Source organism: Ursus arctos, unplaced genomic scaffold (genome assembly GCF_023065955.2).
Source record: "Ursus arctos isolate Adak ecotype North America unplaced genomic scaffold, UrsArc2.0 scaffold_328, whole genome shotgun sequence".
Lineage (NCBI taxonomy): Eukaryota > Metazoa > Chordata > Mammalia > Carnivora > Ursidae > Ursus > Ursus arctos.
In genome coordinates, this window is record NW_026623017.1 from 1 (window position 1) to 17,677 (window position 17,677).

General features: G+C 41.1%; 1 protein-coding gene across 1 annotated transcript; it reads right to left on the minus strand.

Annotated features, from left to right (window-relative positions):
- Positions 1-68: 68 nt before the first annotated feature.
- LOC130542339 (WD repeat and coiled-coil-containing protein-like) lies at positions 69-7,247 on the minus strand. Its single transcript, XM_057305520.1, has 3 exons — positions 5,403-7,247; positions 1,887-2,001; positions 69-529 (listed from the first exon to the last, which is right to left on the minus strand). Exons 1-3 carry the CDS (start codon positions 7,230-7,232, stop codon positions 402-404), a joined length of 2,073 nt encoding a protein of 690 aa, XP_057161503.1. The 5' UTR covers positions 7,233-7,247; the 3' UTR covers positions 69-401.
- Positions 7,248-17,677: the final 10,430 nt, after the last annotated feature.

Sequence of the window (17,677 nt, forward strand, 5' to 3'; positions counted from 1 at the left end):
ACATGGCACCAGAATATTGTTTTGTTCTGGGAATTCTGCCCTTAGACAAAACCACACAGTCATGAATACGTAAACGACCACTTTTTGAGCCATCTAACAGAGACTGAGCTCTGCTACAGAGCAGGGAGCGGCAGCCCGGGGGTGGGGGTGGGGGCTCAGGGAGGAAAAGCCGCCAAGCCAACCACGGCAGGTGCTTCACCTGTGAGCGACAGTGCAAACCCCAGCCGAGCAGAGTCCACGGTGGGAAAGAGATCTTGTCTGCAATGGCCTCATCTGAAAAGCTACGCGGCAAATACTCCGCAAATAAGTATCAGGCCGTACTGCCTCAATGGGTAGATTAGCCAGTGGCGTCTACACTCTGGACAGTCAGGTCTCTCAAGGCTTGAAGAGAAGGAGCAGGATTAAGACTCTGGAACCGGGTCCATGAAGACATTTCCGCTGCCATCTCTGATGGTTATTCCCTGAGTGGCCGTGAAAGTTAACGGGATGAAGCCTTCACTATCAGCACAGAGAAGGATCCAGTGTGAGTCTGCGAAGTGAAATAAACACACAGGCAATTTAGGATATCTCATCTCATTCTATAAAGAAAAATAAGGCAAAATCTTCTTTTCAGGGTAAGAATAGAGTAGTTGATAATATTGAACTGATCATCATAAGACCGTGCAGACAGCTGGGGAGACGGAAGGACTGAGTACTACGGACGGTGACGTCATATGGCAGGAGCGGGTATTGATGGTATTGATGCATAGCTAGGGACGTCCATCTCTACCAGGTGAGGCATTTATCACTCAGTGCTGTGCATATGATTGTGCATGTAGTGCACTTGTTAGGGGTTGTGTACTGAGTGTCCCCATCTACACTCTCTTAAGCAGCTTCTCCAGAAACTATGTGAAGGTGGGAACAGCTCCTCTCTGGAGGATCCTTTATTCTTTAGATCCATACCAACCTCTAGACACCCAAGGACGCTGAGCTGACTACTGCTAGACTAGAATGGTCCAGATAAAAATGAATGGTTTGTTCTGGGATAACCTAGGGCCAGAGGCCTTAACACATGCCTGGACCTTCTCTGGTTCTTTCGAATCTACTGTGCCTCACCTTTGACCCTGTAATTTCACTTCTCAAAATCTATACTTTCCAAGAACATGTTAAAATATGCAGAGAGGTTTTTATTAGTGCTATGTATGATGCTGAAAACTGGAAACCGCTTAAAGGTCAAAGAAGATATGGCAAAGTAAAATATGGTACACCCAGAATGGAATATTAACCCCACCCAGGACAAATGACAATTATGCAGTCATATCACAAATGCATGTTCCAAACAGAAAAATGCTGGTGCTACTATGTTAAGAGGGGAAAAATGAAACAGATTTCATGTTCAATGCAGTGGCTACTACCATTAGAAGAATGAGGCACCAAAAACCCACCACACAGTGCATCTGATGGAGTGGGCACAGCTCTGTTTGCTGGCATTTAGGGATGCCCTTCTCATCCCATGTTTGCTACATATTAAAATGACAATTCCTTTAAGAAATATTCTGCAACGCTGCTACGATCTTTATGTTTAGTCCAACAGGTGTATAGAGGTTTTTATGTCATTCCTTTGCAGCTGTTATACACTGCTTTGCAACTCTTCCAGTTTTTTCCTGTGTACCTTTAGGTCTTCCACCACAGCTGTAAGCTCCTCAAGGGCCGAACCTGTGTTTTCCACGTGTTTCAGCACCTATGATAGACTTGGGTATACAGTAGGCAACGAACAATTCTTATTAACTATCTAGTGAATCACTGAATGGTTCTCGAATACTTCGTCTTCATTATCAACAAAAGTTACAAAATAGATGGTGGAGGGAGGGGGCGTGGGGTAGAGGCAGTTTCTGAATGCTACCTACCATGGAGCATCTCGACAAGAGAGAGGCCGAAAGTCTGCTGAACGGTACTGAGTCTTAGTTTGCCATCGCAGAGGAGCACAGCTCTTTTTTCAACAACAGGACCTACATAAGATTTCTTCAAATATAAAAATAAAAGTTGTTAAACTGATTGCAGAAGCAATAGAGTTAACATTTCTTAAAAATAGAATGTGTAAGAAGTTTTTTTTTAAATATTTTATTTATTTATTTGAGAGAGAGAGAGAGAAAGAGAGAGAGAGCACAAGCAGGGGGAGGAGTAGGCAGAGGGAGAGGGAGAAGCAGGTTCCCCACTGAGCAAGGAGCCTGATGTGCTGGGGCGCCTGGGTGGCTCAGTTGTTAAGCGTCTGCCTTCGGCTCAGGTCATGATCCCAGGATCCTGGGATTGAGCCCTGCGTTAGGCTCCCTGCTCAGTGGGGAGCCTGCTTCTCCCTCTCCCACTCCCCCTGCTTGTGTTCCCTCTCTCGCTCTCTGTCAAATAAATAAATAAATAATCTTAAAAAAAAAAAAAAGGAGTCTGATGTGGGACTTGATCCCAGGACCCTGGGATTATGACCTGAGCTGAAAGGAGTCGCTTAACCAACTGAGCACTTACAAGTGCCCTGTAAGCAGTTTTTAAAAATCCTATTTACTGGAGGAGATAATGCTAAGTGAAATAAGTCAAGCAGAGAAAGACAATTATCATATGGTTTCTCTCATCTATGGAACATAGGAACTAGGAAGATCGGTAGGGGAAGAAAGGGATAAAGAAAGGGGGGTAATCAGAAGGGGTAATGAAGCATGAGAGACTATGGACTCTGAGAAACAAACTGAGGGCTTCAGAGGGGAGGGGGGTGGGGGAATGGGATAGACTGGTGATGGGTAGTAAGGAGGGCACGTATTGCATGGTGCACTGGGTGTTATACGCAAGTAATGAATCATAGAACTTTACATCAAAAACCAGGGATGCACTGTATGATGACTAACATAATATAATAAAAAATATTTTAAAAAATTAAATTTAATTTAAGAAAATAAATAAAAAATAAAATCCTATTTACTATCACTCTAACTAGACCAGTTGTAAATAAGCAGCTTTTGGTTACATTATTTAATACAGCAAAAGGATTTGATCCCAAAATATTTATGGGTTAAATACCATGACATTCCTACTTAAAATACTTTAGGAAATTAAAAAAAAAAGCAATTATGGAAAAATATTAACAACTATTAAATCCAGATGACAGATTTAGGAGGGATTTATGTAGTCTTTATTTACGTTTACAATTTTTCATAATAAAAAATATATGTTTGAAATTTTTCATAATAAAATTTTAATTCAGTTTTAAACTGTTCTTTGGTTCTTTTAGAAACCTACATCCTTGGGGACCTGGGTGGCTCTGTTGGTTAAGCGTCTGCCTTCGGCTCAGGTCAGGATCCCAGAGTCCTGGGATTGAGCCCCCCCATCGAGACCGCCATTGAGCCCTATATGGAGCCCCTGCTCATCGGGGGGTCTGCTTCTCCCTCTCCCTCTGCTTCCTCCCCCTTGCTGATGCTCTGTCTCTGTCTCTCTCTTTCAAATAAATCAATAAAATATTTTTTAAAAACCCTACATCCTTGAGTTGGTCAAACTGTAGTAGTTTTAAGAAAAAACTAATTAAAATACCTCTTCTTGATCATTATTAAATTCTAATTTATTGTATTATTTATCAATGATTTCGATACCAACTTTCTGCAATATCTTTTAAAACAAAGATACAGAAGTCCACAGTAATCAAATTAGTGTGATATTGATAAAGTTCTAGTTAAAGAGACCAGCATTATAGTGGTCACAGTATGGAGAATCCAGAATTAGATCCCAGTATATGTAAGTTGATCGATGACAAATGCGGTAGATCCAGTTCAGTGGGATTAAATATGGATTTTTTTTTTTTAAGTAAGCTCTATGCCCAGTGTGGGGCTTGCACTGAAGACCCTGAGATCAAGAGCTGAATGCTCCATATACTGAGCCAGCCCTGTGTCCCAAAGATGGATTTTTTTTCCCCAAGGATGGAATTTTAATAATGCTGCTAGCACAACTGGTGATCTCTCAGGAAATAAAAGTGGACCATATACCAAAATTTAATGAAAAGATTAAAAACTTAAATGTAAAAACTAATATAATAAAATAATGCAAGAGAATCTAGACTATTACAGGTATATTAATTTCTAGAATCTACAAAAACTTCTTATAAACTGATAACTCAAGAGTAAAAAAATAAGCAATAGGCAATTCATATTCAATTGGCCCCAAAAGTAAAGGAAATACAAATGAATAAAAGTGCAAAGCACTTTACACATACAAGACTGGTAAGGCTGTGAGGAAAAGGACAGTCTCATAGGTTGAGAACGGGCATGTGATGATGCATTAAGTAAAAATCTTTGAGAGGCAATCTGGCAACGCTGTGAAAAGTAGAAACATGTGTATGTATATATATATATATATATATATACATACACACACACACTCTTCAAATTAGCACTTCCACTTCTGGGAACCAACCCAATAGAAATAAAAGTAGGAGTACAAATAGCTACACATAAGAAAACTATAGCACGACTGGGGGTGACTGAAGACACGGAAGTGAAGAGCTAAAGGCCGCGTGAATGTCCACCAAGGGCCCAGCTACATAAATGACGTACTCCCAGCACAGAGAGTGCACCCACGACCCCAGTTTTGTAAAACGATGACACACCACCACCCCCAAAATCTACAGACCTATGTATACAAAGAAATGTGTAAGACTGTAGGACTATGAACTAAAATAATGGAGGGAGCCACGTTAAGCAGTGAGTTAAAGTGAGTTATCGTGGGACGGGGGTAGGGCCAAGTTCAATGGGGAGAGAAATGTTCATGATAGAAACAGATAAGATATGATCCCATTCCTATAATACTGTATGTCTGCACATGCATTAAAGTTTTCTTTCTTTTTAAAGATTTTATTTATTTGTCAGAGAGGGGGAGAGAGAGCGAGAGCATACAAGCAGGGGGAGCAGCAGGCAGACGGAGAAGCAGGCTCCCAGCTAAGCAAGGAGCCGGATGCCCACTTGATCCTAGGACCCCAGGATCATGACCTGAACTGAAGGCAGATGCTCAACCGACTGAGGCACCCAGGCGTCCCCCCTTAAATTTTTCTAAATCAACCTAACCTTTCTCTCTGCAATGCATAAAGAGAAGCTTCCCACAGTGAAAGAGCACAATAAGGAGAATTCTTTTTTTCTAAATATAAATTGCCAGGGTGAGTACAATCATTCATATTTTACACCACGCAGGTGATGCAATCACAGTGCATGCTGGCCGCGTGCCCACCTGGCCAGCAGCCGACAAACCCAGAGAGGTAGAGCAACCTGCCTGTAACGTAACACGCCCAGTTCAGGGAGGTTCAGCTACAACACCATCTTGCTTATCGATGACTTTTTCTTGCCAGTACCCACTGGCTGCAGGACCGTTCCCGTATAGCGGCAGCTCCTCAAAGAAGTTACCTGATAAGCGATGTGCACATAGGGCGGGTCCTGAGAGAGTGGATACACAGGAGAGGACTTCTCCTTTTGCAGAACATCTGTAAGTTCAGAGAGACATCGCTGCACTTCCGTCAGGGTCCTAGATAAAATTTCCATTTCCTTAGACAGCTGGTAAATTTCCTTTTCCCTTTGTAAGTTCTGGCTTGGAGGCCAATCAGGAGGTTCTGGAGTTAGGGTATGTGGGGGGGTGCTGCTGGCTCTGGGACGTGTTACTGAACAGTTAACAGACTCAGCATCGAGAGCGTCAAGGACGATGGAACCAGCACAGATACTGGTGGGAGGACTTTTGATTGCTCTAATAAGGGTTCTTCCAGGCCTCCCGCTTTGCCCACTGCCATTAGCTGTTAGGAGCCCTCTGTTTTGGTGATCAAAGTCTGGGGAAAGACTTTCAGTTCGCTTTTTTCTGTCTGTTTTATTTAACGGAGTACTGAGAGTAGAGTCTCCACTCTGGTTTTCAGTCGCTGTTACTGGAAATTCTTCTTCCAATGTTACTTCTCTAACAATCAAACGAATGATATACTGATCAGTCTTCGAAGAAGGAAGAAATGCTGACTCAGTGGATTTTTGTCTTCCTACCAAAATTAATAATAACTCATCTGTCAAGAAACATACACCTTTTGGCTTTTCACTTCTCTCTAACTGAATCTGCCCGATGCTTGGCACACGCGATGGAATGACGGAATAGATAAAAATTACATTGCAGGTATTGGAAGCCACCACCGCCACCTGTGCTTTAGGGTTAAACGCTATTAGATCGGGAGCCAGAATGCCGGGAATGGTGATTTTTCTGGTCTGGGTGACCTCTTTCTCAAAGGTCACAAGGACCAAATGTGAGGAATCCAGGCCAGTTCCGGTCAAGCAGTCCTTTTGTCTTAGACAAATAAGAGAACTACCCTCAGACTTGGAGGTATTCAAATGTATATGAGTTAGATCCAGAGGATCTGAAAAGGAAGAAGAAACGGGAGAAACTGAGGATTCAAAATTTGTTTCAGAAGCAACCGCCCCCTTATCCTCGGTGGGTACTTGATCAGTAACCGGTGAAGCACACAGACGAGTGTCTTCCCCACCAGGCAAGACGTCAAAAGTTTCGGATGCATTTAAGCCACATATCTTATCTAGTGGAAGCTCAGTGGCTACAGCGACCTGTGAGTCTGCGATGGCCCCGATGGCGCGCACACAGCTGTCCACATCAAACACCGGGTAGAAGGAGCACCTGCAAAGGGTCTTCTGAGCACTGTCCCAAATAAAGGAATGCAGGCTGCTGCCGACTGCCACCACCAGCCTCCGGCCATCCTGGGTCCAACAGGCACAGTGAATGAAGTTCCCGGTGTCAATGTCCGCTTTCACCCGGGGACCGTCACCATGGATGCTTGGGAAGACGGACACATCCTGTGCCGTCAACACAGCCAGGACAGCACTCTTTGGATGCCACACACAGCCCTGGGGAAGGACAGGGAGTGATTCTCTAATCTCACACGTCCGCGACATCAGCCATTTGCCTGTCTCCGCAGTGCTGGGACACAGCTGCCACACAGTGGCATGATTCTTGTGCTGGACAGCGAGCAGAGCGGGCATGTCAGCCACACCAGGGGGGGCCCAGGACACTCCATGTACATGTTCAAACTGTCCAATGACCTTGGAGTCCCCAAACCTGGCCTCTCCACTGTGAAGCTGTAGATCGGTCAGGACTACCTGATGCCCGTCAGTCCAGACAAGGCCGTGAACTGGGTGTACTGCCTGATATAATGCATTCAGGCCCGTCCTGAGGAGTCTTCCTTTTCCCAACTCCATCCTTTTGGATACAGGTTGTCTGAAATCAGTAAGAAGGAAAGACTTACCAGGAGAATATAACCAGACAAATCTAAAATGTAGGACATTTTACAGACAATTGGCTTAGGCCTTTCACAGGTCAATATTTCAAGGGGATAAAAGGACAAAGGAACGTGACAGATTAAAAGACACTACTGAGCCACACATAACAAGCAAATGCAATATATAAACTTTGGCTCTTGAATTGAGGAAATAAAATTTTTTTCAAAGATTTATTTATGAGAGAGAGAGAGAGAGCGCGTGCACAAGCAGGGGGAGTGGCAGGCAGAAGGAGAAGCAGGCTCCCCGCTGAGCAAGGACCCCAATGTGGGGCTCCATTCCAGGACCCTGGGATCATGACCTGAGCCAAAAGCAGATGCTTAACTGACTGAGCCACCCAGGTGTCCCAAGGAAATAAAATTTTCTATAAAAAAAAAAAGATATTTTTAGAATTGGAGAAATTTGAATATGCAATGGATATTCGTAGATGTTGTGGAGTTATTAATTTTCTTAAGTGTGAACACGGTATTGTGGTTATGTAGGAGAATGTCCGTACCATTAAAATATAATGCTGAAGTATTTGGGGTCAAGTGTCATGACGCCTACAGTTCGCTTTCAAATGGTTTCACAAAAAACACAAACACAAAACCCCACACATTTTATACAGAAATGTAGAGAGATCAAACAGATGTAGCAAAATGTTAATAATTCTTTAGATTGAGTTGGGGCGCCTGGGTGGCTCAGTCGTTAAGTGTCTGCCTTCGGCTCAGGGCGTGATCCTGGCGTTCTGGGATCGAGCCCCACATCAGGCTCCTCCGCTGGAAGCCTGCTTCTTCCTCTCCCACTCCCCCTGCTTGTGTTCCCTCTCTTGCTGGCTGTCTCTATCTATCTCTGTCAAATAAAATAAAATCTTTAAAAAAAATAAAAAATATTCTTTAGATTGAGGCTATATTGGTATTTATGGCACTTTCAAATTTAAAAATTTTCAAATTAAAAAATCGAGGGGCGCCTGGGTGGCTCAGTTGGTTAAGCATCAAAATCTTAATTTTGGCTTAGGTGATGATCTCGGGTTGTGAGATGGAGCCCCATGCAGGGCTCTGAGCTCAGCCAGGAGTCTGAGGATTCTCTCTCACCCTCTCCCTCTGCCTCTCCCACCACTCACATTTTCTTTCTCTCTAAAAGACAAAACAAAACAAAACTGAGAAAGACTTCTTTCCCATCTAATTTGTATTCTTTCACTGCCAAATTGCATTAATTGATATTCACATCCCTGACATTATTAGCACTTATTTCCTCAACTCCCTTCAAAAGGGCTTTTACCTCCACAGTGAAATGACACTCAAAAGTCACTGTTGTTCCTTCTACTTCCTCATATTCAAATAGCGCTTAATAATTTTCAGCTCATTTTCACATTCCCTATCATTTGCTCCTTGCAACAATCTTTCATAATAATACAAAGGAGGTTAAGAAAGTATTATCTTCCATTTTCTCATTCTTAAGTTTTTTTTCAGGCATTTAAATTACTAAAGTAGTACACGCTCACTGCAATGAAATTCAGACAAACCAGAAGTGTCTAAAATAAAATGAAATGTTTCTTCTTATCCTATGCTAACGCCTCCCCTCCCCAATCTCAAATCCTTGATAAAAGCACTGTTAACAATTTGGTGTGTAGCCTTTGTAACCATTTAAGAAAACTACCAATAAATAAAATAAAATAAAATAATTGTATTATGTGCTAAGTTTTTTTTCCTTTTATTTATGTTTAAAGATTTTTTAATTTATTCATTTGAGAGAGACAGAGTGAGCGAGAGCACGAGCAGGAGGTAGAGTCAGAGGGAGAAGCAGACTCCCCCACTGAGCAGGGTGCCTGATGCAGGGGTTGATCCCAGGACCTGATCATGACCCAAGCTGAAGGCAGACGCCCAACTGACTGAGCCATCCAGGTGTCCCAGTTTTTTTTCCCCATTAAACAAAAAGTGGGGTACAAGTCAAAGTTCCTGGGTACTAACAACAGAAATGACTCTGGCTAATTTAAGCAAAAAAAGAAGGCTCAAGAACCAGGCCCTGCAAACAAGCAGGAACCAAATGGGGCTAGGCAGAATAAACCATGGCCATCCCTCCCTCCCCCACACGTTAGTGCCTGAGAATCTAACTTCACTCCCCCTTCTTTGATGGCAATTGCTTAAGATCCCGAATGGGGGCCTGGCTGGGGGGGAAGCCTCCCACTGGCTAAGCCTAGCTTCCATGCCCTGCTCTAGCTGCCAGGATGGGGAGAGGGTTTCCCCACACAGGCTTCTGTAATAGGGGGATGGGGCTCTGCCTCCCACTGAGACTCAAAGGGCAGTTGCCCCCAAATTAGGGAATGGGTTTTAAAAAAATAACAATTACCACAAGGATCATATGTTACATATTATTCACTAATTTATTTTAAATCATGGGTACCTTTCCAAGTCAGTAAAAATAGAACTCCCCCAATCTTTTAAGTAGATTCATTAGTAGCTGCAAGGAATGCCATTATGTACCCAATGCTTTCCCTGTAGGTGGGAGTTCAGCTTGTTTTCAATTTTTATTTAGATGTGGATAGAGTCCAAAAGTTTGGTACTCAGTTCTCACTACTGTTTTCTCTTTTCTCTCCTTCCAGTGTCACCTACTCTCTTGCCTTTGATGATCATCTCTGTTTATTACTGTCAGGCCTGCATCTCTTCTCCTGGCTTCTTGCTGAGCTGCAGTGCTACTGGAATATCTGTTAGGCTTCACATTATGGCTGACAGTAGCCCTGCCCACATTCATTTCAAACCAGATGTGCATTAAAGAAAAAAAGAATGTTTTTTTTTTGGTTGTTGTTCTCAACAGCAGCTCCTTAATGAATACCACCATTCTCATATTCACTCAGGCTAAAAACTTGGGATTCCATTTGACTGCTCTCCTGTACTCTCGGTTAGTCACCAAGTCCTATTAATTCTTAGAAGTGTTTCTGAATCCAGTCCTCCTTGTCATTCCCACCAGCGCTATCCTGAGTCAGATCACTGTCACCTCAAACCTAGATGACTGCCAACGATCTCCTCCTACTTGATTTCCCCACCTCTGTCTTTCTTCAGTCCATCTTGTGCAAAACCAATCTTAAAATGTTCTTTTACGTATTTATCAGCTTAAAAGTTGGCAGATGTTAAAAAAAAATTGGCAGACGTTACCTACCGCCTATAGCTGCGCTGTTCCATACAGTACCTACTAACCACGTGTGCTTTGTAAATTTAATTAAAATTCTAAAAAATCCAGTTGCTCAGTCACACTAGCCCTTTTACAAGTGGTCAACAGTTACATGTGGCTAGTGGCTCTCATATTGGACAGGGCAGAACAGAACATTTCCATCAGTGAGGAACCTTCTGCCGGACAGCACTGGCCTATAGGATAAACTCTGAATTCCTCAGTTGGGCATTCAAACCCCTGCCCCAGTGTGGACCTACCTAGCCCTCCAGTCTTACTTCTGTTTACTCATCTTCATAGTTACAACGGCTGGTGAAGTGAAGGCCCAGCTTAAACACCATCTCCTCCAACAGGTCTTCCTTAATCATCCTGCTAAAGCTGGTACTTCCCTCCTCCTAACGCCCACAGCCCTTACAGTCTAAAGCACTCGTGTGACACCTTCAGTTCATTACCTGCAATTACCAGTCCCTCTTTCATGTACTGCCTCGCATTTCACAACTCACACACAAAGTCCTTGAGAATAGAAACTAGACTTAACTTCTTTGCCTGACAGTTTCTAGTACATTTCATGAAGTGCTGGCAAGTACTTTCAGATGGATTGCTCTGTGTCCATTATATCCTAAAAGGAGTTTCCAACTGGATCATGGTATTGCCAAGGGTTGTGTGGTGATCACATTTTGGTTTGTTGTTTTAGGCTCTTATGATACTGTCAGTAAACCTCTTTGAACTGTATTTGGACGTTCTTTCTAAGTCTGTTAAAAAATCCAGCCTCTTCAATAACAACTAAAACGATGAGGGATTATATATTAAGAGATATTTCCCTCCCCTACTGGGCCATATAGTCCTAATGCAGCCATACACCAGCATTTCTCATTTTCTGTATGATTTAAAAAAATAAAAGTTAAGCAACCATACATATTAGCACAAATTTCCAGGTCTTAAAGAACTCATACTGTCATTTAAATCATGACAATAAACAATCAAACAATGTTAATAAATCATATATTTATATGATAAAATTTTAACATTCTATAAAACTAATGTAGGATTTTGCAACAATCAAATGTTTCCTTCCTAGGGTAGTTACAGGGGGGAAAACATCTTTATTTCTGGTGATTACTATAACGTAGAGTCTACATCAGTGCCACAGTATGAAAATCTTTCCTTGAGTCGTCTTACGTACAGAACCTGGTTTACTGTTGCTTTAGTGAGCTTCAAGTTCAGATGCACCAAAAGTTGGCTTTGCCTTAGTATTCAGCCAAAATCTACTATTTGGCTTGGATTTCAGTCTTTGGAAAACTGAACAGCCTAATGCTAGCATCCCTAAATGGTGTGTTCACACATATCTAAGATAAGGTCAGATGAGAATAAGGCAGTAACGAGAATAAGCTGGATATTCTAATTTATCTAAATGATAAGTATTCATTTTCAAATAGAGACAAACATGACAACCATTCTTTATTTAAAAGGCAACAATTTGCTCAGGTACATTCTATTTCAAAATCCTATCGGTGAGTTGAGATATATACACACCTCAACTTGGAATGAGTGAATATATATATATATATTGGCTGTAGGAATAAAATGTTGCAATAATAAATGACTAACATTAATTTTAGGACAAAAACAAGAACTTTCACGTAGTTGACTTACTGAGAAATAGACTAGCATAGTATAAATATTAAAAAAGAGTACATTAGCTAGGTAACTTAAAGAAAAGCATTGCATTTTTTTGATCAATGTGTTTATGATATTTATTTATATTTTTTAATTTTTATGTTTTTAAGATTTTATTTATTTGACAGAGAGAGAGAGCGCACATGGGAACCCACAAGCAGGGGGAGCAGCAGAGGGAGAGGGAGAAGCAGGCTCCCAGACGAGGGGGGAGCCTGATGCGGGGCTCGATCCCAGGACCCCGGGATCATGACCTGAGCCGAAGACAGATGTTTCACCGACTGAGCCCGACCCAGGCGCCCCTAACTTTTAGTCTTTAAATTCTATTTAGCCATGGGTCTTTTAAGTAAACATCCTATCTGGGAATTATTCACAAGTTGTGAGAATGAACTAAAGGCAGACAGTGAACTTGTCATCAGTTTTCATGAGGTGGAAAATCTCCAAAATTCCTAATAAATCATTTTCAGTCCAGACATAATACTGAAAAAGAGAATGAAGGAAAAAGTGTTAAATAAAAATGAGGTACCCAAAATATCTTGCAGCTGAAAGGAAGTGGCTTTTTAGCATTGAAAGTGTGTCGCTTGGCGATCACAAGTTCAATCCGGGAGCGGCAGCAGTGCTGAGAAATTATTTTTCCTGTAAAATAAGGTCAAACCTTTGAAATGTAATGACTATAATGTTTTAATAATAAATTTTTAACAACAGGAATGAAATTTCAGATTTGTCTTTTGTCTCACAGGTTCTTATGATTGCCCCAGTGGAATACTAGTTTTTACCCCTGGCCATTTATGCAGCCAAAATGCATTTTTCGGGCACCCCTAGTTCAAACTTCCCTGATCACAAACAAGATACCAAAAATCAGTAATTTAGGCAAAATAATAGCAATGCTTACAGTAGCAGTTCTTGGTTCAAAGTTTCAGGATGCTGACAGGAATCGAGTAAACAAAAAATGTGCACTCTGACTAGATAATCCTGTATCTAAGTCACTGTAATCACAATTTTTGGGTATAGCCCTACTATGATGCTACGATAAATTGGGGAGACCAATAAAATATGCAAGATGCACTTAAAGCCTGAAATGAATCAACTCATCATGACTCATCATGGAGTTGGTTAACACAGTAGATGGCTACCCCAAATCCTTTTTGTAAATAGATTATGTAACAATTACATATAATAATATCATAAATGTTGGGGCGCCTGGGTGGCACAGCTGTTAAGCGTCTGCCTTCGGCTCAGGGCGTGATCCCGGCGTTATGGGATCCAGCCCCACATCAGGCTCCTCCTCTAAGAGCCTGCTTCTTCCTCTCCCACTCCCCCTGCTTGTGTTCCCTCTCTCGCTGGCTGTCTCTATCCTGTCGAATAAATAAATAAAATCTTTAAAAAAAAATAATATCATAAATGTGCATAAAGATTAAAATCTTATAAAATTAAATGCCAAAATCTAATTCCAAAACACATTATATTATTTGATAGAGTGATCTTTTTTTTTTTTTAATTTATGTATTTGACAGAGAGAGAGACAGCCAGCGAGAGAGGGAACACAAGAAGGGGGAGTGGGAGAGGAAGAAGCAGGCTCCCAGCGGAGGAGTCTGATGCGGGGCTCGATCCCACACTGCCGGGATCACGCCCTGAGCCAAAGGCAGACGCTTAACGACTGAGCCACCCAGGCACCCCTAGAGTGATCATTTTTACTGCAATTCAGGATCCAAGATGTCTTAAAAGAATCTCCTTCTTAAGGTTTTCAAGTAACTTTCTTTCATCTATAGTCTTCCTTTAGAAGAAAAAAAAAAAAAAACCCAAACATGGGTATTTGTATATATTTACATAAAGATGCAGACAAAAATGGGGAATGATACACACCAAAACTGTTCAAGATAGATAACTAAAATGGAGTGGGGTGATATAACAGGTAAGATGGGACTCTCCTATTTTCGTATTTTTTGAAAAACTTGTTTTATAATAAGCATGTATTCAAATAGCCTTTTTGTCATTGAAAGAAGGAAATAAAGATTTAAATGTAAAAAATACTTCATAAAGAGCTCTTTTGAGCCAGTTAAAAAGACAAACACCTGAATTTTAAAATGGCCAAAGAATATCAACAGACAATTTACAAAATAATACAATATGATCAATAAACATATTGAGTGGTGGTTAATCTTACTAGTTATCAAAGAATTGTCTGAACTTGCGGTGTCCATTCCTTCACCACTTTTTTTTTTTTTTTTAAATAATTTCTACACCCAGCCTGGGGTTTGAACTCACGACCCTGAGATCAAGAGTGGAACACTCCACTAACTAAACCAGCCAGGTACCTCCTTACCACTCTCTTCTTTTTCTTTTTTTTAAAGATTTTATTTATTTATTTGACAGAGAGAGAGAAAGAGAGCACAAGCGGGGGAGCAGCAGGCAGAGGGAGAAGCAGACTCCCTGCTGAGCAGGGAGTCCAACATGGGGCTCAATCCCAGGACCCTGGGATCATGACCCGAGCCGAAGGCAGACGCTTAACCAACTGAGCCACCCAGGCGCCCCACCACTCTCTCTTCTTACCCCACTCCAAATTGACCCTATTACCACCTTTTCCAAGCCACCAGTGCCATTTAGGTCACTGAACCCAAAGGACACTTTTCAACCCTGTTTTACTGAGTAGTATGTGTCAAAGACAGAACTTGAGAAGTTGCCTTTGGACTCTAAATCCATTGAAATGTATTCTCTACTGGGTGCCTGGGTGGCACAGATGGTTCAGTGTCCAACTTTTGGTTTAGGCTTAGGTGGTGATCTCGGGGTCATGGGATCCAGCCCCATGTTGGGCTCTGCGCTCAATGGGGAGTCTGCTTGTGATTCTCTCTCCCTCTACCCTTCCACTCATGCTCTAATAAATGAATCTTTTAAAAAAAATGTATTCTCTACCAAACTGCCTGGTGATTTGCTTTTAACTATCTGCAACTTAGTTCTCATACCTCTTTGCTAGCCTTGTCCTTGCCTGTAGAGTCTTTTACTAAGAAGGAACGGTCTATTATGCTTCCACACATGATGTCAGATTAAGTGGGTCTGCGGTGGCTTGCTAAATGGAGGAATTAAGTCCCCTGTCGTTACTAATGAAGAAAACTGCCATCTCTAACCCACTGGTCTTATATAAGATAATATATGTTTTCCTCTAATATCTACTTATGCACTTTTAAAATAATTTAATTGATAAATAATGCATGATACTTTTTCCTGAGCAGAGAAAATTCCTAACGGTCCAATTATATCAAAGGCAATTTATATGATACATTTTAGGCCACCCAAGTCAGTCTAATGTCATTGACGATGTGTATGGCCAGGGATAGCACAGGGTAAGGATTTATAAATAAGAGAAAGACAAACATGATCATGTTACTGAGATTTTTAGAAAAATTAATTTTAGTATTTTCATCCTTAGTAAAAGAAATCTGGCATATTTTTCTCAAAAACCGAACACAATTGACAAAAATCGATTCCAAACCTTTGTACTTTACTGCTAGTTCAGGTCTTGATCACCTCTCCCTTTTTAGTAGGGTAGGTCAAGGAAAAATCTCTGGACGCCAGTCTCTTCCTTCCCACAGAGCCCAGATGCTCTATGTCATTGGGCAGAATCATCCTTTTTATTTTTTAAGATAAGATACTTGAGAGAAAGAAAGAGAGAGCACACAGGAGAGTGGACAGAGGGAGAGAATCTTCAAGCAGATTCCCCGCTGAACACGGAGTACCACATAAGGGGCTTGATCCCAGGACCCATGAGATCATGACCTGAGCTGAAACCAAGAGGTGGACGCTCAACTGACTAAGCCACCCAGACGCCCCAGGGCAGAATCGTCTTTTTAAAAAAATCACAGCTATGGTCATTTTGTTCTTCTGCTCAAATACTTTGTCTCTACAGTCTACATATATTTAAAAAGTTCTTTCACAACGTCTTAGCAAGGTATTTCAGGCCTTCTATTTTCTGAGATCGATATACCTTTCCAACCTTATCTCCCTGATCCTAAAGGGCCTGCTGAGGATAGGAAAAACTAGCACACATTCATATGACAATGTGCAGGATGGACCTGGGAAAGAAGGCGGCTGGTAAGTTTAATGAGGGGCCACGAAATAGTTTGAATGTTACAATGAGAAAGGGAGCCAAGTTTGTAGCTACTTCAGTAGAGAAAAAGAGCCTGATTGAAAAGAGATTGCTAAGGCAGATGGAATAGATAATGTTATCAGGTAGGGTATGAGTGGTGAGGAAGAAAGGAGAATTAAGGACAACACACAATTTTTTTGCTTGGGAAGTTGTTGAACCATTGATCAGAGATAATACAGGGCACAGAGCGTGCTTCAAAGGTAGGAAGGGTGTGCAGTGTGTGATAAATTTTGTATTAGATCTGCTTCATCTAAGATGTCTGTAGGGTAGCAATGTACCTTAGGCAGTCAGAGGTTAAAGATTTGGGAGTCACTGTCATAATGTAGGTAGTTAAAGCCAAAGCAGTGGACAGCCTGGCTGTGAAAGATCAGAGAGCCAAGAGGACAAAGGCTGAAATAGTCTTCAGGCATTCCCCAATTATTTTGTATTTTTAAAAATATTTAAATTCTGCCTGAAGCTAACTGTGTACTTGTTAGCCTCTCAACCCTCAGACTATAAGATTTCAGGGAATTTTAGGGAAAGAAAAGCTCACTGTTTTATTAGCTCAGGGGAGAGACAGTCAGAACCAGGACCTGGTGCTCAGCCTATGGCCATTTAATGCTGGTTTTTAATCTTCTTGAAAGACAACTCACCGTGAGTATCAAGGGGCCTGAGCGAAGGGGACCACTTTCAGTTGGTTTAAACAAAGCTACAAAACCCCCAACTTGTTTTTCTATTATTGTGTTTCCACTATAAAATAATTTCAAGTTCTTTATATATATATATATATTTTAATTAACACACAAGAAAGGTAAAAAGGTAAATTCACAAAAAAACATTCAACCAAAGGAAAAAAATTATGACTACATCCCTCTGGGCTTTTTTATATGCAGTTTCGGTTAAATTTTTTTCAATCATACTGTAAAATTTCGTATCACGATTTTTTCACTTATTATATATTAGCGTTTTTCCATGCCATTTAAATTTTATAAATTATTTTTAGAAGCCACTTGATACTAAGTGAAGTCGCATAATTTTTCCTCACTGTTGAGACACCTGGTTATAAGGTTTTAAAGCTAACTTTATATTATTATAAATTCACCCCCATCCACCTCCCCCTCCAGCAACCCTCAGTTTGTTCCCTATATTTAAGGGTCTCTTATGGTTTGCCTCCCTCTCTGCCTTTATCTTATTTTTTTTTCCTTCCCTTCCTCTATGTTCATTCCTTTTTGTTTCTTAAGTTCCACATATGAGTGAAATCATATGGTATTTGTTATCTATCATAAGTTTTTAATTTCAGACAAGTTAAAGATGTCTTTTTCTTTATGAATTTTAACATTAATGTTATGTAAAGGAAGAACTTTCTTCAAAAGAGAGATTCATTACTACTTTCTCCTACTACTTCCTTAAGGGGTGGGAGAATGGGTGA